Consider the following 25,719-nt stretch of genomic DNA (forward strand, 5'->3'; position numbering starts at 1 on the left):
GTGTCACACTAGTGAGAGTCAACGTCCTGTGTTAGGATCTGATCCTGTTCCTACTGAAGTACGTCAATGGTATAATTGCCATCTATTTTAACTGCCACAGGGGCAAACCCTCAATGCATTAATGAACTTCCACGTCTCCACAAGTACTACACACTCGCATGCAGTATAAACCTAAATTAAGAACTCTAGTAACACAACACAGCAGAACACTAATCACAGAGACACACGTCTAGTATTTCAGCAAACTGATCTCACAGAATCACCTATAGAATCTGTTTCAGAGCCTAGTCTCTGAGGTGCTTATCATCTCCTGTGAGTCTAGTGTGCATCTGACTCCCACTGACCTCCTACTGCATAAATGACAAAGGTCATATTTTTGTTTAGGGACCACCGTTAAGAGGTCATCCCACAACACCGCAATTAGGATGAAAAAGGTCAGCTCCCAAAAACAGACAGACCAACCCTCCCCTGACAGAGAATCTGTATAAGTGGTCAATGTATTCTGAAATGTATGTCTCAACCCAACAGATCATGTAGAAATCTGTTTAATTATTTGTATGTTGTAATAGACAGAGTTTTCTGATCAGCACATTACAAAAATAAATAATATCACACACAAACCAGAGTAATATCTACTCTTGCTGACCTGGCTACTGTTGTGAATATCCAGTAGGTCATTGCTGATATAACCCTGCAGGACAGTGTCTCTCTGCTCACCAGGATGAGACGTCGTCAAGCGCTATAAAAAATGGGGGAGGGGATGTGGCAAATTAATCATTCACATAAATGAATGCTAATATGACAGAGTGTCTAGGAGAATTATTTGTGGAGAATTAATCCTCCTCTCACATAGAGTATGAATTCAACTTTGAGGTCTAACAGGAAGGAAAATGAGTTTAGCGCTCTCAGCTTAGTGGCCAACCACTAAACAGTCATTCAGAATCTGTCAGCAACTGCACAGGACTGACTTGGTAAGACAGACAGGGAAGAGACCCACAACAGGGCTCAAGTCATTAGCAAGATAGGGTGTGAAAGTTTACACTGCATCCACCTGCTTTATAGGATCATCTTCCATGCCTGTCATTTTGCCCATGTCAGCCTTCCTTTTGAATCCCTTCATTAACTTCCCCTCTTTGGTGGCATGAAGTTAAAAGATTATTGTTGCCACCTTCAAAGTTTTGCTAGAATATGCTTACAGTTTCCTCCAAAAATGGAAGATTCGAGATATAGGCAGTCTCTCTCCAATTATTGCCCTATCAAGAGAGAGTTTTTCTTGAACAAAGGCCCACAGTCATTTCTTTGGCTTGGTCTACACTACAGAGTTAGGTCAACGTAAGGCAGCTTACACTGACCTAATTATGTCCGTGTGTACACTACAATGCTGCTTCTGCTGAAGTAAGTGGCTCACTACACTGACATAACTCCACCTCCAGGAGAGGCATAGTGTTTATGTCAAAGTAGCTAGGGCAACACAGCATCTGGTTAGACGCTAAATTACTTACACCACCTGTTGGCTGTCAGCCCCAAGTGGAGCCCTCCCCAGCCCCCTGCTGGCACTGACAGCCTGAGCTGTCAGCAGGGTGCAAGCTCACAGCTAGGACCCGCTGCCACAGCACTGATAGCTTGGGCTTTCAGCACTAGGGCGGGGAGAGGGGGCCAGCTGTGAACCCCAGGGCTGCCCAGGGCCAGCTATTAGTGACCCACTTCAATCAGTGGAAGTGCTTCTGGTGAGGACACATACCACCAAAAGAAGGAGCAAGTGTGACCATGAAACATGGCTGTAATTATGGTGGTGGCTGTACATCAACTTAATGTAAGTCGACTTCATTTTGTAGTGTAGACATGCCCTCTGAAACAAAAGGACACCTTACCCTCCCTCAGTCATCATTCCAATGACAGTTCCGAAATCTTCCAGTTGGCCTTCATCACCCAGAAAGGCACAGATGTAATTCACAAGGCACATCCTGCACTTTCCTCAGCAACTCCAGAGCCTCAGCAAGTGTCACTGACTGAAACTCAAGCAGAGAAGCCTCTGCATTCTCTCTCTGCCCCCCGCATACCCTATTCTAGAGGAAGACAGGTTACTCCAGATGTGAGCCGTCTTGTCTGAAAATTAGATTTTAGCTCCAGCTCTTCAAAAAGGGCCTATGCCAGTAGCAGGAGATCCTTCTTCACTTGTAGGGAGACCATCTCACTTACCCAGCGCAGAGCCTGCAGTAAAAAAGCTTTAAGACGATCACTCCCGCTGACTAGATCTTTCTTCAGCTTCTCATAATCCAAAGAAGGTAACAATGGCACTTCCTGTATTTTCCTGCATGGCAGATAGGAAACCAGACAGTTATTAAAACCACGTTGAACTCCTTCTACGAGAGCTGTTGAGGTTATTGAAGTGAGGTAAGTGAAGAGAGCAAATCTGGTTTCAAAAAAGCAACTTGCATGTGTCTTTGCTTTTAAAAGGAAAATAAATCCCACAATTTTTTTTACTTATTTCCTTATCTCGATTACTAACATCAGTTTAGAATACGAGAACTCAAAGGATTTTTACAACTGGGTTTTTCACTATTTATACAGTTTGTTTGCTAGGTACATTTTGCTCAGGCTGGACAGTGAAAATCAACTGGTAAATGTAATATGCATTGCCAGTGAAGGTTGCTTTCTATTCTCATACACTAGCACAATACTGCTTCTTAGCACAACACTGCAAGGGAATGGTGACTTTTTAAAAAGCTGCTTTCATTAAACTGTTTTTGTTCTGAGTACTGAAATACACATTTTCTGCTAAAATTGTTCCTACTCATAGTAAGTTCCCCAGGGCCATTATCCCTTTAAGACAAAATCATTCAATCACAGAAAAACTTGCCATACAATTATTATTCCTTCAGAGACAAAGCTACTAAATCCACTGCAAAATTGGTTCTAGGAACACACAACTAAGCTTACTCGGGGCTTACTTTCCTCCTGGATTTATGGGAACCTAACTACAACAGGACTGTACTGTCTATAGCAACCAAGGAAAATAACAGCCACTGAATCACAGCTAGTAAAATATTGTGCTGCAAGCTATATTAACAGGGCTAAAAATAGTTTGCTGAGATTGGAATGTTAATGATCCCTTTACATCAAGAGTTCACAAATGGCATGTGGGCCACATTGCATTCACATACAGCAGTTGTTGGTAACCATACACAGAGAGGCAAGTGATTCTCATCAGTAACTAGTTGGCTGTCTCCTCCCACATACTCTCTTTACAGATAACTAAGCAAAGTTCCGCAAGAAACACTTACACAGGGGCTAAAGATGCTCTTAACATTGTTGATGCCTGGAGAAAAGGAAAAGGAAATACAATAGATTAATCCAATTTTTACACAGGTAGTGCTTATTAATTGGATTCACAGTGTTCTGTCATCGGGGTTGGGAGGTTTGGAGTCTACCACCACTACTACCATGGTATATTTAAACATAACTAAAGCTGGAGGTAAGCGACTGCTTTTACTTCAATGGGAGTTGGATCAGATGCTAGCTCCCAAGAAAAAGGCCTTCGATTATGCTCAGGATTGATGCTTCTTGCAGACATACTCCAAAAATCACCTGATGAAGATCCAAGCATTTCAAAAAGAAAACAAAAAGTGATAACAGGGAGCAGGAAAAAACAGGCTTACAGCCAGTGAGCTATCGTAAACAGTGAGGACTGGTATTTCATAAGAATCAGCTGGGGTCAGAGAGCCCCTGAAGGAGATGAAGGGTCACTTGGAAGGTCTTCATTGACTCCAATACTTTACGGTTAAAGGGCCTTTTTTCTATGTATAGTTTCCAATTCAGATACAAAATAACAAACAGGAATTGTATCTAGGGACTCTGTCCTATGCTTTGTGTTGTACAAAACAGAGGAAGGGATAGTCCCTGCTTCAAGCAATGTACACAAACGTGATTGTCAGCAGAACACCCCACATCAGCAAAGCTTGTTTCTGGTCCTGCCTCAACTTAATTCATTTTAAATCTCGTTGTCAGACCCTTTTCAGTGATCAGAGATGAGCACCCATTAGAAGACTAACTGGTTACTGTCAGCATTGTATGTATAATATTCATCTATTTTAATAAATAGTCTTTGCTAAAGATGACTGTGGGTGGGCCTGGGAAGAAACAGTTCTGGCATAAGAAGGTTCCTTGGTACGTATTCCACTGATGTCACCTGTGTGCAATATTCACAGAATATTCAGTGTCTTCCTTTTGTGATGATTACTCCAGCTCACTTCCTAAAAATCTCTCATTATCAATTATGCTTTTAAAATCGGTCTTCTTTTATAACCCAGCTCTTTCAAGAGAGACCATATAGTCAATGTCTATTGTCCGATTTAAAACGGAGAAGTTTAGAAGACGAAAGGCAGGAATCACCGCAGAGAATATTGAATGACTCCATCTCACATACCACTGAACACTTAGGTTTCACAATGGTCAGAGGTATCCCTTACTAAGACAAGGAACATTTCTCCCACAAATGGAATGAGCTTATGGTTGCACTGACAGTCATTTTATGTTATGTTTACATCACTGAACACTGTACACAAGAGCCAATTAATGATTCTTAGGCCTTAAAATTAACCTGTCTTGACAGCAGAGCTCCCATGTTGCAGGAATTACTTTTCACAGTGGAAAAGTCTTTCAAATGTTTCACATTATATATAAACATTCAATTTATCTTTCAGTTATTTGTTTTCATTTTCCCTGATGCATTTGTAAATATTAAAGGTAAGTTTTGTTTAAACAAAGCTTTCCCCTGACCCAAAACCATTGTCTCCTACCTGAGCTGGCAATGAAATCACAAATCATTTCTAGCACCTTAGGGCTTGTCTACACTTAAAATGCTGCAGCTGCACTGCTGTGGTACTTCAGTGAAGATGCTACCTACGCTGATGGCAGGAATTCTCCTGTCGCTATACATAATCCACTTCCCCAAGAGGCAGTAGAGAATTAGCCCGTCAACCTAGTGCTGTCTACACCAGGGGTTAGGTTGGTCTGGATTTTTCACACCCCGAGCGACATAGTTATACCAATCTAATTTCCTAGGGTAGACCAGGCCGTAGTCACCTCCGTGACAACAAATGAGCACAACAGTGACTGCATTGCATGTTCCAGCAAAAGGAAAAGTAACAAGGGTAGGCTGGAAGGGGGATTGGATGGACAAATGACACCATTGGCAAAAGAAATATCTTAGACCACTAGCAGGGTATGTGACAGTCCGTACCCTTATGTTCATCCTTTTTACAAGACTAGGATAAATTGTATACAAAGTACGCCTTGTGAGGTATTATTTGAAAACTCACAATCTGCTGAACATTATTGTTCTGCTAAAATGTGTGTGACAACTTTGTATGTAAAGTTATAAAATTCTACTATATAAAACATGTTCCAAGTCTAGGGAAACAGCTTCAAACCAGTTCCTCAGAGACAAAAGTGTAGCCACACAGCAGACAGGTGTCAACATAATTAGATGGATTATCGCCTGGTTAAGTAGCCATTTTTGGCAGGAGAAAGAGTGAGAGTCAGAAATTTACATGTTGGCAAAGAAGCAGCTGGAAGTTCCTGTCTCCCCAGACTTCCTGTCTCCTGAACCCCACCAGGAGACGATTCTCAAAGAAGAGGAAAAGGATAAAAATGAGGAACAGAGGCCTCAAATCACTTCTCTCCTCCCTTTCTCTGCCCATGACATCCACACCTGAAGGCCACGGAAAGGAACAATGGACTGGGGGAGGGGTCCTGGCTGAAAGGCATCCAGCCAGTAAGATTACAAAAGAACACGCGGTGAGAGATTCTTTTGCTTTATGTTCACGTAGCTTGTTAAGTTAGATATTAATTGGCATTTTACCTTTTATTTCTTTGTAACCAATTCTGAGCTTTATGCCTCATTATTTGTAATTATTTAAACTCTTTCCTTCTGTAATTAATAAACTTGCTTTATTGTTTTATCTAAACTAGTGCATGTTAAAATTGAAGTGCTTGGGAAACTTCATTTGAGATAACAGGATTTATGCATATCATTTTCTATTAATAAAATGATGGACTTTCTCAAGGTTGGCCCTTCAGGAAAGACCTCCTTTCCAGCATTTCTGTGATGTGCTGTGAACACACAAACTTGCCTTACCATGTGTCCCCTGTAACCAAAACAGAGGACATGCACTAGAGGAAGTTATAAATAGTGTGGATGAAAATGTGTAACAGGACACAGAACTGAGCCTCTTTCGGAGTTTTTGGAAGAGTTTTGTTTTTTTAATTTTGAGCTACAGAAACTATGGGTTGGGAAAATTCTTACACGGTGGGCATTCTTAAGGTCAGTCTGATAAAGTGGGACAACTAATGAAGAAAGTTCATCAAAAGACCTAACAACTTGGGGTTTTTCCTGAGGCAGTTTGATGGGGCCTGGCAAAATGCTTGCTCTGGACTGGCTCCTGCCCAGCCTAGAGACTCTTCCTCACTCTCAAAGTCCTGCCACGACAGTTGAGGATACTCCCTATCTATATCGGAATGCTGAGGGCAGGACGCTCCTGGTGGACGGCTCCAGACTCTAGCATTCACTTCTCTGACAATGCCTGGGTTTGTTGACCTCTAGGGCCTACCATGTAAGGCCAATTTCTTTTTCTTAGGTGTTTGCCTGTGGTATGATTGTAGACAAAGTATACAGTCTATTAAGGGCCAAATTCTGCCATCCTTAACCATACTGACTATAACCTCACTCCGGGAGTAGTCCTTTGAAATCAACGGAACTACTCATGGAAGAAGCTATTGTTCAGTGTAAGCAGAATCTGCTCTTTAGGGACAGGAGTTGGTTTACAATACTAGTTAATGTACTGGGGCTCCTTTTTTTTCCCCGGTATCTGCTCTAGGGGTCAAGTGTGATGGGCTCATTTCATTCATGCAAAAATAAATGCCTATTTCTACATAATTGCTCTGGGGTTAATGCTATACATTCACTTTTACCACATTCATGGTAGTGAGGTCAGAACATGTAGGGATAAAGTGAGAAAGGCTAAAAGCCATGTAGAGTTGGACCTTGCAAAGGGAATTAAAACCAATAGCAAAAGGTTCTATAGCCATATAAATAAGAAGAAAACAAAGAAAGAAGAAGTGGGACAGCTAAACACTGAGGATGGAGTGGAGGTTAAGGATAACCTAGGCATGGCCAAATATCTAAATAAATACTTTGCCTCAGTGTTTAATAAGGCTAATGAGGAGCTTAGGGGTAATGGAAGGATGACAAAAGGGAATGAGGATATGGAGGTGGATATTACCACATCTGAGGTAGAAGCCAAACTTGAACAGCTTAATGGGACAAAATCGGAGGGCCCAGATAATCTTCATCCAAGAATATTAAAGGAACTGGCACATGAAATTGCAAGCCATTAGCAAGAATTTTTAATGAATCGGTAAACTCAGGGGTTGTATCGTACGACTGGAGAATTGCTAACATAGTTCCTATCTTTAAGAAAGGGAAAAAAAGTGATTCGAGTAACTATAGGCCTGTTAGTTTGACATCTGTAGTATGTAAGGTCTTGGAAAAAATTTTGAAGGAGAAAGTAGTTAAGGACTTTGAGGTCAATGGTAATTGGGACAAATTACAACATGGTTTTACAAAAGGTAGATCATGCCAAACCAACCTGATCTCCTTCTTTGAGAAGGTGACAGATTATTTAGACAAAGGAAATGCAGTAGATCTAATTTACCTTGATTTCAGTAAGACATTTGACACGGTTCCACATGGGGAATTATTAGTTAAATTGGAAAAGAGAGGGATCAATATGAAAATTGAAAGGTGGATAAGGAACTGGTTAAAGGGGAGACTACAACGGGTCATACTGAAGGGTGAACTGTTAGGCAGGAAGAAGGTTACTAGTGGAGTTCCTCAAGGATCAGTTTTGGGACCAATCTTATTTAACCTTTTTATTACTGACCTTGGCACAAAAAGCGGGAATGTGCTAATAAAGTTTGCGGATGACACAAAGCTGGGAGGTATTGCTAACACAGAGAAGGACCAGGATATCATACAGGAAGATCTGGATGACCTTGTAAACTGGAGTAATAGTAATAGGATGAAATTTAATAGTGAAAAGTGCAAGGTCATGCATTTAGGGATTAATAATAAGAATTTTAGTTATAAATTGGGGACACATCAGTTGGAAGCAACAGAGGAGGAGAAGGACCTTGGAGTATTGGTTGATCACAGGATGACTATGAGCTGCCAATGTGATATGGCCGTTAAAAAAGCTAATGCAGTTTTAGGATGCATCAGGCGAGGTATTTCCAGCAAAGATAAGGAGGTGTTAGTACCATTATATAAGGCACTGGTGAGACCTCATCTGGAATACTGTGTGCAGTTCTGGTCTCCCATGTTTAAGAAGTATGAATTCATACTGGAACCGGTTCAGAGACGGGCTACTAGGATGATCCGAGGAATGGAAAACCTGTCTTATGAAAGGAGACTCAAAGAGCTTGGCTTGTTTAGCCTAACCAAAAGAAGGTTGAGGGGGGATATGCTTGCTCTTTATAAATATATCAGAGGGATTAATATTAGGGAGGGAGAGGAATTATTTAAGCTTAGTACCAATGTAGACACAAGAAAAAATGGGTATAAACTGGACACTAGGAAGTTTAGGCTTGAAATTAGACCAAGGGTTTCTAACCATTAGAGGAGTGAAGTTCTGGAACAGCCTTCCAAGGGGAGCAGTGGGGGCAAAAGACATATCTGGCTTTAAGACTAAGCTTGATAAGTTTATGGAAGGGATGGTATGATGGAATAGCTTAATTTTGGCAATTGATCTTTGACTATCAGCAGGTAAGTATGCCCAGTGGTCTGTGATGGGATGTTAGATGGGATGGGATCTGAGTTACTGCAGAGAATTCTTTCCTGAGTGCTGGCTGGTGAGTCTTGCTCACATGCTCAGGGTTTAGCTGATCACCATATTTGGGGTTGGTAAGGAACTTTCCTCCGGGACACATTGGCAGAGGCTCCGGAGGTTTTTCGCCTTCCTCTGCAATGTGGGGCATGGGTCACTTGCTGGTGGATTCTCTGCAGCTTGAGGTCTTCAAACCACAATTTGAAGACTTCAATAACTCAGACATAGGTTAGGGGTTTGTTATAGAAGTGGATGGGTAGGATTCTGTGGCCTGCTTTGTGCAGGAGGTCAGACTAGATGATCATATTGGTCTCTTCTGACCCTAAAGTCTATGAGCCTATGGTGATTTTTGCTTTTGAATCTGGCTGCACATAGTTTAGAAGCATCAATGGCAAATAATGGAATCATTCAAGATGCCATGAAGAATTAATCTTGTCACAGATGGTGTATTCCTTGTGCCCAGATATGTGATTACTTTGACAAAAGCCAATTTGCAACATATCAGTGTTGCCTAGTGAAAAGAGCACTAGGGACTCAGGAGACCTGGGTGCTAATCCTGGTTCTGCCACTGGCCTGCTGGGTGATCTTGGGCAAGTCACTTTACCTCTCTGGGCCTCTGCTTCCCCATCTGTAAAATGGAGATAATGATACTGGACTTTCTTTGTAAATTGCTTTGAGATCTACTGATGAAAAATGCTAGGTAAAGGATGGGTACTGCAGTAAAATTAAATGAATGCCCTTGGCTGTTAAATAATGCATAAGCAGGAAACAGACCATGTTTGACTCTGTCAGGGAACAACACTGATACAGAAATTAGGTTAACATGAGTTAAAATAAATAATAATTATAATTCTTTAACAATGTGCTTTATTTTTGGAACTTGTTTGGTCCTAAATTAACTTTATGAGAACAAGAATAGCAGTAAAACATTGCTAGAAAGTTATCTGATTTCTACAGAAAGCCATTTGAAAGCTGTTACTAGAACACTCATGGTTTATAGGGCTACACATTCAGTTTCCATGATGCTTTCGGTTGGCCTTGGACAAGCATCTGTGTCATACTGTATGCCTGTCCATACTGTATGCTGAGGGATAGCTGAACACCACTGTGTCCTCAGGCCACAGCTGATCAGGTGTGAAGAGATCTTAATTGAAATCTTAATGCTGTTCTATGCCTTACATTAAATTTTGGAACAACATATTCTGGTATAAGGCCACCACAGTTCGTTCTTTATTAAACTTGTGGCCATCTCTATGAATAAAGACAGACTGGAGAACTCTACAGCCTTCTTCAATAGGGCTTTATAACCAAAGAAAGAACTGCAGAGCAATCAAATCTTTTAGTTATAATATTCCAGTTTTAACTCCTGTTTTATTACTCAGTACTCCATAAAAGTGCTCTTCCCTTAGCTGCAAGGTGATTTGTCCCACATTAAGCTGGGAGTGGCATGTACACACATACCTTACAAAGTTCCTATAACTAAGCCTGCCAAAAAAAAATGTACTGCAAGCCCCACGTCACTCATCACACCCTGCATATTTCACAGTGTGTTTTGTTTGCTTACTTCAATTCATTCTGGCCTGGTCTACGCTACGCGTTTAAACCGAATTTAGCAGCGTTAAACCGATTTAACCCTGCACCCGTCCACACAACGAAGCCCTTTATATTGATATAAAGGGCTCTTTAAACTAGTTTCTGTACTCCTCCCCAACGAGGGGAGTAGCGCTGAAATCGGAATTGCCATGTCGGATTAGGGTTAGTGTGGCCGCAAATCGATGGTATTGTCCTCCGGGCAGTATCCCACAATGCACCATTGTGACCGCTCTGGAAAGCAATCTGAATTTGGATGCACTGGCCAGGTAGACAGGAAAAGCCCCGCAAACTTTGAATTTCATTTCCTGTTTGCCCAGCGTGGAGCTCTGATCAGCACAGGTGACGATGCAGTCCCAAATCCAAAAAGAGCTCCAACATGGACGGTACGGGAGATACTGGATCTGATCACTGTATGGGGAGACAAATCTGTTCTATCAGAGCTCCGTTACAGAAGACGAAATGCCAAAGCATTTGAAAAAATTTCCAGGCTATGATATAGAGCCCACAGCACAGTGCTGTGTGACAAGCGTAACGGAAATCCAAAGAATTAAATGGACGCTCATGGAGAGAGGGAGGGGGTACTGAGGACTCCAGCTATCCCACAGTCCCCACAGTCTCAGAAAAGCATTTGCATTCTTGGCTGAGCTCCCAATGCCTGAAACGTTTCTCACCTTTTTTCAATGTCACCTTATGGCAACTGCATGCTGCTGGCAGATAGGGTGCTGCAGCGCTGAACACCAGCATTCCCTTCCTGGTGGCAGACAGTACAATATGACTGCTATCCATCGTCATCATCAGCCCGTGAGTGCTCATGGCTGGCCTCGGTGAGGTCGGCCGGGGGCGCCTGGGTAAAAATGGGAATGATTCCCGGTCATTCCCGGCAGATGGTACAGAACGGCTGGTAACCGTCCTCATCATAGCAACGGGAGGCTGAGCTCTATCAGCCCCCCCCTTTCATGTCTAAAGAAAAGATTCTGTACTGCCTGGACTATCATAGCAGCAGGAGGCTGCGCTTCTCTCCCCGCTCACTCTTTAATGCCCTGCGTGGACTATCATAGCAGCGGGAGACTTCCTCCCCCTCATTTATCTCACTAAAAAGTCAGTGTTTCTCATTCCTGCATTCTTTATTACTTCATCACACAAATGGGGGGACACTGTCACGGTAGCCCAGGAGAGTTGGGGGAGGAGGGAAGCAACGGGTGGGGTTGTTGCAGGGGCACCCCCCTAGAATGGCATGCAGCTCATCGATTCTGTGGGATCTCTGGGGCTCTGACACAGAGCGGCTGTGCTCTCTGGTTCTCTAGTACGCTTGGCCCCATATTCTAGGCAAGACTGACTCTATTTTTAGACAAAACATAAAGAAGGGAATGACCCGGGGAGTCATTCCCATTTTTGTCCATGCACCCCCGGCCGATCTCAGCGAGGCCAGCCAGGAACACCCATGACAGCAGACAGTACAAAACAACTGATAACCATCATCTTATCGCCAATTTACAATGGCAGATGGTGCAATAGGGATGGTAACAGTCTCTACCTCGCAAAGGCAAATGAATGCTGCTGTGTAGCACTGCAGTACCACAACTGTCAGCAGCATCCAGTACACATATGGTGACAGTGACAAAAGGCAAAACGGGCTTCATGGTTGCCATGCTATGGTGTCTGCCAGGGCAATCCAGGGAAAAAGGGCGTGAAATGACTGTCTGCCGTTGCTTTCATGGAGGAAGGATTGAGTGACGACATTTACCCAGAATTACCCGCGACAGTGTTTTTGCATTGGGATCTCAACCCAGAATTTCAATGGGCGGGGGAGACTGCGGGAACTATGGGATAGCTACGGGATAGCTACCCACAGTGCAACGCTCTGGAAATCAACGCTAGCCTCAGTATATGGACACACACAGCCGAATTAATGTGCTTAGTGTGGCCGCATACACTCGACTTTATACAATCTGTTTTACAAAATCGGTTTATGTAAAACTGGAATAATCCCGTAGTGTAGACATACCCTCTGTTTGGTATTGATCTGAGAGGTTCCAGTCTCAGGACATGTTCCTAGTTAAATACCTTTACACAAACTACAAAAACTGGTTTTAGCTCTCTCCCTTTGACATCAAAACATCAAATGGTCCTGAGCTCATGTGAGTCTATCTAATTCAGGCATTCACGTACTCATGATTAAGTTTTGTACTTTTAATATGCACTGGACAGTGGCACAATCCCATTTCCTCCACTGTCACACCTGGATATAGCAGCCCTGAAAGCAGTACATCTGGGAGAGAGCAGCAACATTAGGCACACTGGCTGACTGACACAATGAAGCTGCTTTTTAAGGTTGCATTTTCAGGAGGAATGTCACAGAATAAGGGCTCAAGGACTCAAAGATAATGAGGCATGGTAGCAACTTCTGTGGGTAAGTCTGACCACTGATACACCTCTCACCCCGACCCATCGCGATCCATAATAAACCCTTTATGGTTCATGAGCAGCACATTCTACATACAATAGCACAGCACAACATCCACTACCACAGGAGGCAAAAAAGAAGAGATCTGAAAGAAACTGGTCCTATTAAAAATTTAGTAACAAATAAAATACTCACTGTAATCAAGGTTTCCACAAAGCACTTTAAATATGGACTTTCACACTGGGAAAGCATTTAACATTCAATGCTCCTTTCCTAATACGCATAAAGTGACATGAGAATTTACCTGGAAAAGGTAACTGGATCTACTTACAGTATGTATGGATCCCCGTGTGGACTGCTTTGCATAATGCACTCAATGGGACTACGAGGGTACTGGAGCCAACTTGGCACTAAGATTTTAATCCCTCACAGTCTATTGAATCCTCTTTCTTGATTCTTATATTGAAGTCATAATACTGAACTATTAACATCATAGTTATTTCTATGGCAACAGAGCAAACTCTGATGCCATAAGCATAGGGATTTTGAACGTAGCATGGGTCTAGCAGAAGGGGAAACTGGATTCTGGAGGAGAACTGGACTTATTTAAAAGCAGATATCAGAAATAATTGTAGGAGAAACAGCAAAAACATCAGGCCAAGTATTCTATAAATATGCTGCCCTTCCATTCAAGGATCTCAGAGTATCTTACAATAAACTAAGCCTCATAAAATCCCAGTGATGCTGGTAAGTAAATCCCCACTTTGCAGCTAGGGACACTGAGGTAGAGAGAGGTGAAAACAAAGACCCCCCTAACTCACAGTCCCTATAACTTAAATTCTAGACCACTGGTTTTCAACCTTTTTTCATTTGCGAACCCTTAAACAATTTCAAATGGAGATACAGACTCCTTTGCAAATCTTGGACACAGTCTGCGGGACTTCTAGGATTCACAGATCATAGGTTGAAAACCACTGTTCTAGACAATGCTTCCGCTCAGGTTTTCAAGTTTACCCAGTGCAATGTTGCTCTTTAGCTACAATTAGCTAACATTAAAAGGACTCGCCAGGCCATTTTAACAGCCATCTACTCACCCTGACACCTGCACCTGATCTTTCTTTCCATGGGATAGGTACTGATATATTTTAACCTTTTGAATAATAGTATTTTGCAGGCTGCCAGTTGAATGATTAAGAGGAACATACGGTATATAAATGTATCTGTGACATCGTAAGGGTTCATTCTGTACAAAATCCCACACAAAATATGCCTTGCGGCCAGCCAATTTTTCAGACCTACACAGTGAATGCAGAGACTAGGCATCTTTAAATCAAGAAATAAAAAACCAATAGCCCAAGCACAGCTCAATCTGGCAGGGTCATAGGCCTATGACTAATGTAGCTGTGTTAGGTCTTGCCAAAGCCGACCCAGTTGCCCCATATTAATTTAAGTAATTCTGTCATAATGCAAAGTAGCTACAGATGGCAGCCCTTCATTACAGAAAGAAGCAAAGCATGAAAGTGACCAGGGTTGAATAGAAAAAAAAGTTCAAAGGGAAATCAATGTTTATAAAAGAAAACAGACACATGCCATCTGAGAGCCAAAAACCAAAGATGGTTTAGAAAATACTGTAGCTCTGCATCCATCCAACTGGCTCGTCTACATTATTTTATGTGGTACAGCATACAGCTGAAAGCCACTTCTGATTTCAGTTACTAGGGTGAAAAGCCAGTGTAAAACTTGCAGGTTCTCTGAATTTACAGAGGTGTAACTGAGGTCAGAATTAAAAATGTAGGTGCCTGGTGAAGATGTAAATTACAAGATCAAAGTTCAGCTTACTAGCACCCTGAAATATAAACAATATGCCTACAGTTTGGATGTTGAACTTGTTCATTATTCATAATATGCTGGTGCCAACCAAAAAATCAGATGCAATCTGTAATGGACCAGATTCTGAGCCTGTGTAAATCACATAGCTCCACTGAAGTAACTGGAACTAGGCCAATTTATATGATCTCAGGATCTGGCCCATGGTCAGTTCCTATAATACTGCAGGTATTTTCATGTATTTGGTCTTATGCAAATTTCTCTTTTCTCATACAAAAAAGATCCTCTAAAATAGATCAGTTATAAATGAATCGAAGTACAGTGCAAGATTATCATGGTGCATTAGTGTGATCCCACTAAAAGGCTGCCTCAGGTACCAGCATATTAGAATGCATACAACATATGAGTAAAGAATTGAAACACTGTGTGGAAAAAAAGAACCATCCCTATGAGCTTAACGAATGCCATCCAACTGGAGACCAACGATGCTTTGTGGATAGCTTTGAAAATAAGTGGATTCTTTTTTAATTTGCATCTTTCTATCTATCTTAAACTAAGACCATCGGCATAAAAAGCAATACGTGTTTCTCCCAGGGTCCTTTCACTCCTGCTAATTCCCCATCTGAAATCAATCCTTCTTGTTAAAACCTCACAACTGGCTGCTGCAGAAGCGAGTGGAATGTCAAACACCAAATGAAGATCATGATAAATGATGACTCAAAGGATCAGCAGAAATGTATTGCTTAATGGAGATCATCTTTTAGTACAGGTGGGCCTGGCTTGCACTCAACGGGTGAAGATCAATGGAAGTACACTAAGGTTACATTTGGCCCCGTGCATTCAGGGATACTTTGGGGCAGTTTCCTAAAGCAAGAGGTTATCCACTAAGGGTGAGCTCTACAGGTTTCACTGCATTTTCAGAGGAGGAATAAGTAAAAGCAGCAAATGGAGCAGAAAAAAAATCATGTTTTATGCAAACATCCTTACTAAAGACAGGAGTAGTGCAGGGGGAAATACACACACACACGATTTTCTAAACCGAACATTGCTCGACATTTTTAAAGGAGGTGTCAGTAGCTCTTTTTGGTTTGATTTCGTACTAGATTGTTTAGCAGATCAATATCCTTTCTCTGCAAAGAATGCACTGTCTGTGGGCAACATCAGATGCTTGTGATGCACTTGTAATGTTGTCAGAATACAAATGTCCATCTGGGGTGCAGAAGGCACAATCAGCACTCCCTGAACTATTTTGTTTTTGGTTTTTTAAATGAAAATGATGTGGTATTTGATCATGTTTAGAGACCCGATTTCAATTTGTGATAAAAAAAAAAATACATGTAGCTCTTCTGGGAAAAGAATGTGAATCTCTGCCATGTTATCTTAAGTAGTTTATCGACTTACTTAACAGGGTGTTGTGGGGGGTAGCTAGTGTTTGCACTGAACTTTGAAGATGCAATGTTTTATTCAAGTGCTAAGTATTAAGGCTCACAGATCAAACAAGCATCTCCTACACTTTATAAAGAAGCTATGTTCGGGTATGATGCAGCTCTTGAGCTGAGATGCTCTGTGTCAAATACATTACACAGAATGAGTTCCACTGGAATTTATACCTTGCTCTGCATGCAAGGGTTCCCCAAACCCTTATATAGGTTTAAAAAAAAATAACTAGTGTCCATAACAGTCAGTGACTTGGTATGAATGAAAATAGAGCAAGTGAAATTATCATACACAGAGCAAGAAGAGAAATACAGAATATGACAGGCTGCAGCAGGCAATGTGAAAGGTATAAAGAAGATATAGAAACTTACATATCCGTCATCACAAGGGCTGAGAGAGTAATATCCCTTTATGGACAAACAGGCACACAATAAAATAAAGAAGATTAAAAATATAAGTTAACAGAAATAACTCACAGAGAAAACAGTTAAACCCCAAAACAAATAAAATTAGTTGAAGAGTAACAGACTGAGTTTGAAGAGCATAGTGCAAACGCCTCCTCCTCCTCCTCCTCCTCCTCTAAATCTGCAATAAAGCTATTAGTACCTATGGCTGTGGGACTGAGGACAGGATAGGCCTCTAGTTGCCATTTGCATTGTTAGGCCTGCTACAGACATGCCTGGTCTACACACACTTTTTGTATAGGTATAATTATATTGGTTCTGGATATGATTTTTTTAACCAATATATTTTTATACCAGTACAACCCCTAATGTGGATGCAGTCATACTGGTATAAAGGTGCCTTCTACCAATATTCTTCCTGTACAGGCATAGCTATATAGGTATTAAACACCTTCATACTGGTATAACTGCCTTCATACTAGGGGGACTGTACCACTATATAGTTAGAGCAACAGATACCAGTGAGCCCAGTCTTGACTGGATGACACCAACTAATGAGAATGTAATTGTCAGTGCATTCACTTGCACTGCTTAGGACTTCTCACAAGTTCAGCGTGACAACTGTGAGAAATAATACAGGGGGTGGCAGGGGCAGGATTAGTCTATAAGCAATTTCCTACCAAAGGCAGCTTCAGAGCTGAACTGAGGTGAGTTCCCAGAGGTCAAAGTCAGGGTGTAGCTACATACAAACCGGAATCAAACTAACTAAGGGTATGTCTACACTTGCAGAGTTTTTGTGCTGTAAGTTTCACCAGTGACAGGGAACCAGTGAAAGAAAAGTGCTGGTTTGTGTATTCACTTAATTCCTCAGGCGTCAAAGCGTGTACCCTAGCAGCACTTCCATTGCGGGTGAGAGTAGCGCTGTGGGGTAGCTATCCCATAGTGCAGCTCTCTCAATAGGGCTTGTGGGAAGAGGGGGGTGAGCGGAAGGCATTCTGGATCCCTGCTCAGTGCCCCGTGATGCACTGCTTCATGTCCCAGCAGCCCCATTACTTCCTTGTTTCTTTCATTGCATTTAAAAAAAAAAAAGCCCTGCTGTCTGGCTGCTTTCCCCACCACATCTACAAGCAAAGGGAAAGAGAGTTTCAAACTTCCCAGGGCTTGCAGGGGAAGGGGCGGACATCCATTTCCCTGGCGTCACAGCAGCAGAGATGCTGGCCAGAGTGGTCACTTTTGGTACTGTGGGATATCCTCCAGAGGACAGAAGATGTTCACACAGGTAGAACGTGTCTTCACTTTCACAGCTGCACAAAAAGAACAGCAGAAAGAACTGTATGCCTCTCATGAAGGTGGTTTTCTTTTTGCAGTGAAACTCAAGCCATTAAAAAGTGTAGACGTTCTCATAGTTTTAGCACAAAAAAGGGACATATTGCACTTTAAATGGCTAGTGTATTTGGGACATATTGCACTTTAAATGGCTAGTGTATTTACATATAGCCTTAATCAGATGCAATTCCCACCTTCAGGGCATGTCTACACTTACTGGTAGATTGGCACTGCTGCAATTGATGCAGTGAGTGTCGATTTAGAGGGTCTGGCAAAGACATGCTAAATTGATGAGAGAACACTCTCCCATCCATTTGTGTACTCCACCTCCCTAAGATGCGTAAGGAAAATTGACAGGAGACGAGCTCCCATCGACACAGCACAGTGTAGCCTCCACGGTAAGTGGATCCAACTACATCGACTTCAGTTACCTTATTCACGTAACTAAAATTGTGTAAATTAGATTGATTTACCACGGTAGTGTAGACCAGCCTCAAGTTATTTCAGTACAAATCTGCTCGTACTCATTTCAAATTAAGAGTGTCCTTTTTCGATTTAACTTAAGTTGTTTTTAAATCTAAATAGGACATTCTGAATCTAAAATAAGAGTGTTCACATACAGACTGGCACCAATATAACTAATGATACAAAATGCACCCACTTGGTTTATTTTGGTTTTAGTTTGTGTGTAGAGGAGCCCTCAGTATTTAGTTACTCCTGCCTTAGGGTGATCAGATGTCCCAATTTTATAGGGACAGTCTGGATATTTAGGACTTTGTCTTATATAGGTGCCTATTACCCCTCAGCCCTTGTCCTCATTTTTCACGCTTGCTACTTGGTCACCCTAACCTTCCTGTGTAGACAAATAAGTACATAGGAAAATGCTACAATCTGCAAATCCCTCATTTAAGTAGCATCCATACTGTACTATTCCTTCAATTTAAGTAAGGATACAGGAATTTTCTAATCTCCATCATGATTTGGATTCGGAAATAGCATTTGTTGTGTTTGCTTGTGAAACCAATACCTAGACCATTTGAGGGAGGAGAGAGGGGAATGAGATACAGGAGTCCAAGTTTCCCCTTCCCTCCAGAACTAAGACATTTTATTCAAACATGAAACATCTCCCCTACCCTCAGTGCAGACAGTAGTTACACATGAAATGCACACCATACTCTGCATCACCAGGAAAGCATAACCTGTCTTTGTCTGGAATATAGAGCAGTTTTGTTTCTGCATTATCCAAGATCACATATGAGCATTTTTTTCTACACAGGAGTGGAGAAGACAGGAAAAGGTCTATTTTGTCCTGGGACGAGTCTACTTAAGGCAATTAGCTGACATAATAGGTGGGTTGTTTTTTTTAAATGACAGAAGTACACCCACAGAAAATTTACATTCTGGAAAGCTAAAAACAAGAATTCTACTATTGTGCCGCCTGGCTTTGCTCCGGTAACCTGCTATAGAGAGCATTTTACTAACAAAAAAAGAACACTTGTGACAAAGTAGCTACTATTTAACCGCACATTTACATTAGCAAGGAAGATGTGCTTATTAAGGAAAAAAAGCAGTGGTTACACAGTAAAGAAAACAAACAAAACCCAAAGTCCTAGAGGCTTAAGACAATACATGACTTATATGCAGTCATTAAATAAATAAATGTCAGCAAAAGCTGACATCTGACAAGAGTGTCAACATAAAAAAAATAAGGATTTCTCCGCACACACCCTTATGAGCTATGCCAGAAGAAACCTACCATTTGCCAAATGGACAAGTACAACGTAAGTAGAATAATGGTTTAGTCCCCAAAAGGTAAACAGAACGCAAGGGAACAGCTAATAGCCAATGGCAGAGAAAGAATGTAATATGCTTTTTAAATTAAAGGTGAAGGACTTTACAATTTAATATAGGTTCAGTATGTGCTGTCAACTATTTGGATTCTTAGTCATAATGCAATCCCATTAAAAGGGCATTGACTGAGACGCACTCAGGACTCTAAATACAACAGGTTCCATCAAGGAAGTTATTTCTCTTCACCTTTACACTTAGAAGTTTCACTGACTTTGAGTGTTTTATATTTCATTGTTAACATTTTGTGTTTTAGGTGCCTCATCAGCTTCTATGGGTTTGTGTTTCAGCGTTAACATATTTTAAAATATGACCTTAAAAAAAACCCCAAGTGCTAAATGCTCCAAACTGCCATGATAAAGTCTCTCTCTAGAATAACATAAAAGGTGATTTTAAAACAAAATTTCAGTTTTGTCTAGACGAGGATAAAAGGGATAAGCATGCATTAGCTACCACGTTCTAACAGAGCTGGCGGTGATAGACACATCTGTGTAGCTCGGATTGAGCTAGCACGTTACAAACAGCAAGCACGGGTGGTGGCACAGGCTAGTCAGCCAAGTACTTACTGTACCTAGAATCTCAGACAGGGTTGTCCTCAGGGAAGCTAGTCTGTAGTGCCATGTCATAGCTACACTGCTACTTTTAGTGCATCAGCTTGACCAAAACTAGCACACATGCATCTATCTAAAATGGAAATTACACCTCCAGCTACAGTGTAGAAATATCTTAAGGTCTTTTGAAGGTTCAGGCTTCTCCTTCGGCCTCGTCTTCACATGAAAAAAAATTGGAATAATTTTTTTTCCCCAATGTATTCACTGGCCTGTGGCAAAGTGAGGGAGGGAGAGGAATTATTTAAGTTTAGTACTAATGTAGCCACGAGGACGAATGGGTATAAACTGGATATTAGGAAGTTTAGACTTGAAATTAGACGAAGGTTTCTGACCATTAGGGGAGTGAAGTTCTGGAATAGCCTTCCGAGGGAAGTAGTAGGGGCAAAAGACTTTCCTGGCTTTAAGACAAAGCTTGATAAGTATATGGAGGGGATGTTATGATAGGATCGTCAATTTGGGCAATTGATCTTGAATTACCACCAGACAGGTCTGCTCAATGGTCTGCGGGGAGATGTTGCATGCGATGGGTACTGAGTTGCTGCGGAGAACTCCTTCTTGGGTGCTGGCTGGTGACTCTTGCCCACATGCTCAGGGTTTAGCTGATCGCCATATTTGGGGTCGGGAAGGAATTTTCCTCCAGGGCGGATTGGCAGGTGCCCTGGAGGTTTTTCGCCTTCCCCTGCAGCGTGGGGCACGGGTCGCTTGCTGGTGGTGTCTCTGCAGCTTGAGGTCTTCAAACCATTTTTGAGGATTTCAATAACTCGGTCCTGGGATAGGGGTTGTATAAAATTGGATGGGTGGGGTTCTGTGGCCTGCCTTGTGCAGGAGGTCAGACTAGATGATCAGATTGGTCCCTTCTGACCTATGAGTCTATGAGTCTATGAGTCTATAAATAATGTGATTAAATCCTCAAGACAAGGTGATTACAATTCTAACTCAGGGTAGTGGGTCGATATAAATCCTAGTCTCCTCCTAGTTTTTGTTGCATGATTTTTAAGGTTTTTTTTTATTTTCAAATAACCGGAAGAATATTTTTCATCAGACTAACTTAGGATCAAAACAGAAGAGAACCAGTGATCTAAAATACAGACAAGTGGGCTAAATTTTAGAGGCCAATCCTGTAGAGACTTAAGTGTGAGAGTAATTTACTCGTGCATAATCTTATTTGAGACTACTCATGCTTGAATCTTTAGTTAGAGACCTTGGTTTTCTTCTGCCAAATAACAGTTGAGGGGACTATGGTCTGAAAAGCTTTAAAAACAAATGTATTTAAACTTGTAAAATTATTCCTTCAACTGAGAACATTTTTTCAAGTGTTCGTGAGGCTGAAACCTTTACATCAAGTTTCAATCCAAAACAAACAATTACATCTGAATTAGGAAGCACTAACAACATGAAGGCTATCAATCTCACAGCCAGGAAGCATACCCCGTACTACAATGTAGAAAGTAGTACCAGGGCAACCAGTTTTAGTCAGCTGAAGACCATGAGCTTGACCTTGCAAGATGCTAAGCACACTGGCTCCAACCCAGCCCAACACTTCGGCATATACCTAACTTTAAGCATGTCAATAGGCCTAATGAAGTTAAAGGGACTACTCCTGCTAAAGTTAAGCATGTGCTTAGGAGCAGTGCTGGACTAGGTCAGAGTGTTCAGTACTTTGAAGGATCAAGCCCCACATTGCCAATTAGCCAGAAGCCTGTTAGCCACATCTAGCTTGCACTAAACAAATATGACTTCAGAGATGGAGACTAGGAGTACATCTACATTGCAATAAAAAAGCAAAACTCGACACTGATTCTCAGAGCCTGAGTCAATTCACCAGGGCTCCTGGGCTCAGGCTAAAAACTGCAAGGTAGACATTCAGGCATGGGCTGGAGCTCAGGCTCTGAGACCCACCCCCTTGCAAAGTTTCAGACCCAGGCTCCATCCCAAGCCCAAATGTCTACACCGCAAGTTTTAGCTCCAAAGCCCAAGGAAGCTGAACTGAGCCAACTGTGGCTGTGCTTTTCTGTAGTGTAGGTATATCCTAGAGATCCTAGTCCATTATTCGCTGAGTACTTTAGTATCGACAAAAGACAGTTGTTACCTAGAGAACACATAATGCCCCACTTTGATCCATGCTCTATATTAAAAAGATGAGAGCCTTATTATGGAACTCTCTGGGCAGCATTTGGCAGATGGTCCACAGCATAATCAGCCTTCGGGTGGGACTTTTTTTTTTTTTTTAAGTCGAATACATTCATTTTTAAACTTACCCACCAGCTTACTGAACTTCAGAAAATTAGGAATTTGATCATCTCTTTAAATGCTTCAAATCCATTATTGTTTTTTTCAGAACTGCCAGCGCTGCTGCTTTGACTTCCCATTCTCAGATCCAGACCCTTTTGTCCACGGCATTGCCCTGGCCTAAGTCTTATGCTTGTGGAGACATCAATGCCTGAATCCTGGAAGTCAGTCCAGTGGGAACATCTAGCTTTTAGGTTTACCCTTCTGCTTTGGACTCCTTTCAGTGATGGAAGGAGAGACTTCTAACTACACTATGACACATTAAGATGTGTGTTCTTGTGCGATAACAGTACACCCAATGAGCTGATGCACTCTGCCTTTGATTACAATTATATGACCACCCAGAGGCCTCAGAATTTTGTATTCCACCACAACACTCTCCCAACCCATAAAAATGACTCATTAAAAATATCATGTTGCCTCTATACAAATCCATGGCATACCCACATCTTGAATACTGTCTGCAGATGTGGTCGCCCCATCTCAAAAAAGATATACTGGAATTGGAAAAGGTTCAGAAAAGGGCAACAAAAATGATGAGAGGTATAGAACGGCTTCCGTATGAGGAGAGATTAATAAGACTGGGACTTCTCAGCTTGGAAAAGAGATGGCTAAGGGGAGATATGATTGAGGCCTATAAAATCATGACTGGTGTAGAGAAAGTAGATAAGGAAGTGTTGCTTACTACTTCTCATAATACAAGAACTAGGGGGGTCACCAAATGAAATTAGTAAGCAGCAAGTTTAAAACAAATAAAAGGAAGTACTTCTTCACATAACGCCCAGTCAACTTGTGGAACTCCTTGCCTGAGGATGTTGTAAAGGCCAAGACCATAAGAGGGTTCAAAAAAGAACTAGATAAACTAATGGATAATAGGTCCATCAATGACTATTAGCCAGGATGGGCAGTGATGGTGTCCCTAGCCTGTTTGCCAGAAGCTGGGAATGAGTGACAGGGGATGGATCACTTGATGATGACCTGTTCTGTTCATTCCCTCTGGGGCACCTGGCACTGGCCATTGTTGGAAGACAGGATACTGGGCTAGATGGACCCTTGGTCTGACCAAGTAGGGCCATTCTGATGTTCCTATGTCCAAAATGAGAGCAACGTTCAATGAGCAGGGAACAAAATAGAACAAACAAAGGAAATCCTTTTTTAAGAATGTACTCCAAGGTATACAGCCTTATTTCTTTTGTACAACAGAGAACTGTCGCCTATAGTATTAAGACTCAGTCCTGCTCTTTGACACTTGAGTTCATTCACGCATGCTGTGTGGAGTACTTTATCTGACAAAAAACACAGGGCACTGCAGTGTATTTGAGGGCAGAACTGAGCCCTCTGTTACAAAGGAGAGGTCAGAGAGAGCTTTATAAGTGGGGGAGACAGTTACTGAAGGCTTGTTTACATTTTGAGTTACTGCATCCCAGTGAGGATGGAAATTCTAGTCCGCATCAGTGTGTCGCGCATTAACTGGTGCATGTGGGTCTTGCTGGTGTGAACTATCAGTTCCCTAGGACCCAAGACTACATTAACACCATTAGCATGCCACACCACCAGCAGGTTCCACACGGGCGTGGACTAGATGAGCACTAGAACTGACACCCCAGAGGTGTGCACTAACACACCATGTAGAAAAGCCCTTAGAGTAGTTGGAGAGGCCATATTTTGGTCTCTTTGATTGGTTTAAGGTAAACAGTGAAGTGACCTTCCAACACATACCCAGCACAGATGTTACAGGCTCAGATTCTGATAGCTGATTCTGCCCTATGTCACTTGGGACACAGCGCCTCTAGCTTTATTCCAAAGCTGATGTGAACAGCTGAAACTACTTAAGGCCAGACAAAACATCTAGTTGCATAATAACCAGTTATCTGGAAATTTTAAAGGGAAGAGTGATAGGCTACCTCAGCAGCCTTGTGAGTAATCTGCACTGCCTGCTGGAGATCTGGATTTGATTTCTAGTCCTAGTCTCTTCTGCTTTCTAGGTCAGCAAAGATTGGGAGTGCTGCAGCATATCATACAGATGGACAAGGAAGAAGTCCCGGATTTTGTGAAATGCCAAGTTATTTCAGCTGTCTCTAAAGAAGTGGGATGAGCTGGGCAGGTTTTCCTTTTTTGACATTACTATTCTTGTTTGAGTTTCTAACTAGTCTTTGTTCACACACCTAGAGTGGCTCTGGGAGGCACACTGTTTAAATTGGAAACAAACAAAAGCTCTATAGTTCAGAAGGATGAAAGGACTGAGTCAGAGGAGCTGCTTACAAGGTGGTTAAGATTTGCAGGGCAGACGATAGTTAACCCTGTCCCCAAACCTTGGCTAACGGCTCAGTTGGTAACATGATTAGATCCCTCCCACACTACAAATTTTAATCCTCTTGTAAATCAGGCCAGGTGACAACTGTGTTGTAACTGTCTCTCTTATAGCTGTGGTCATAGTCACAGCTCAGGGACTAGAGAGCGAGGAGTAGAAACAGGAGGAAAGTAGTGGGATCCACCAGAGATGCAGTGTTTTCACAGTGGAAAACCTTCAGTAGAACTGAACAGAATATCATACACCAAATAAAAAATATTGTAACAAACCAAAACATCTGTACAGTAACCTCCCAAGTGTTCATATTGCCCTCAGGCATCGTGGTGTCAGAACCAGGGCCTAAATCATCTAAAGAAGGGACAGAGAAAGGAATCATTTGCCTTTCAGACTGGGTCTATGCTAGTCTTGTATGGCAAGTTACCCACGGTTACACTGCTGTTCATGGATCTGTGCCAATAGCAGTAACAAGGGAGTACAAATGTAGAGAAGACCCCCGCATTTTATCACTGTCATCTAATCCAGCTCAGGGAAAGTCTACAATAACAAGATAGTAAATATTTGCCTGTTCACATTAGCACACCCCACTGTTGCTACCACTAAACGAGCTGCACCAGTGAAACTATAATAGTGGAAGATTTTTTTTGAAAAAGGCTAGTGGAGGCATAAAGTTTTATATTGCAAGTCAGAGAAAGCAATGCTGACCACGATAGTACACTGAAGCAAAGGAGATCTAATAGAGCATGGTGATCTGTGAGGTGTACTCCATTCGCCTAAACAAGAACAT

The 25,719-nt window shown here is 41.9% G+C and overlaps 1 protein-coding gene across 6 annotated transcripts in view; it reads right to left on the minus strand.

Moving 5' to 3' along the window:
* The window catches only part of ARMC9 (armadillo repeat containing 9), a 137,321-nt gene that overhangs the window by 78,710 nt on the left and 32,892 nt on the right, over positions 1-25,719 (minus strand). For 4 of the 6 annotated variants that reach the window (XM_050963801.1, XM_050963802.1, XM_050963798.1 and 1 more), the window contains exons 11-14: positions 16,518-16,553; positions 3,285-3,319; positions 2,200-2,311; positions 647-739 (exon numbers count right to left, since the gene is read on the minus strand). In XM_050963801.1, coding sequence (XP_050819758.1) covers positions 647-739; positions 2,200-2,311; positions 3,285-3,319; positions 16,518-16,553 — 276 coding nt within the window. The remainder of the gene's footprint in view (positions 1-646; positions 740-2,199; positions 2,312-3,284; positions 3,320-16,517; positions 16,554-25,719) is intronic. The other 2 variants (XM_050963799.1, XM_050963800.1) reach the window with 1 other exon arrangement.

The sequence above is a fragment of the Gopherus flavomarginatus genome, chromosome 8 (assembly GCF_025201925.1).
Source record: "Gopherus flavomarginatus isolate rGopFla2 chromosome 8, rGopFla2.mat.asm, whole genome shotgun sequence".
Lineage (NCBI taxonomy): Eukaryota > Metazoa > Chordata > Testudines > Testudinidae > Gopherus > Gopherus flavomarginatus.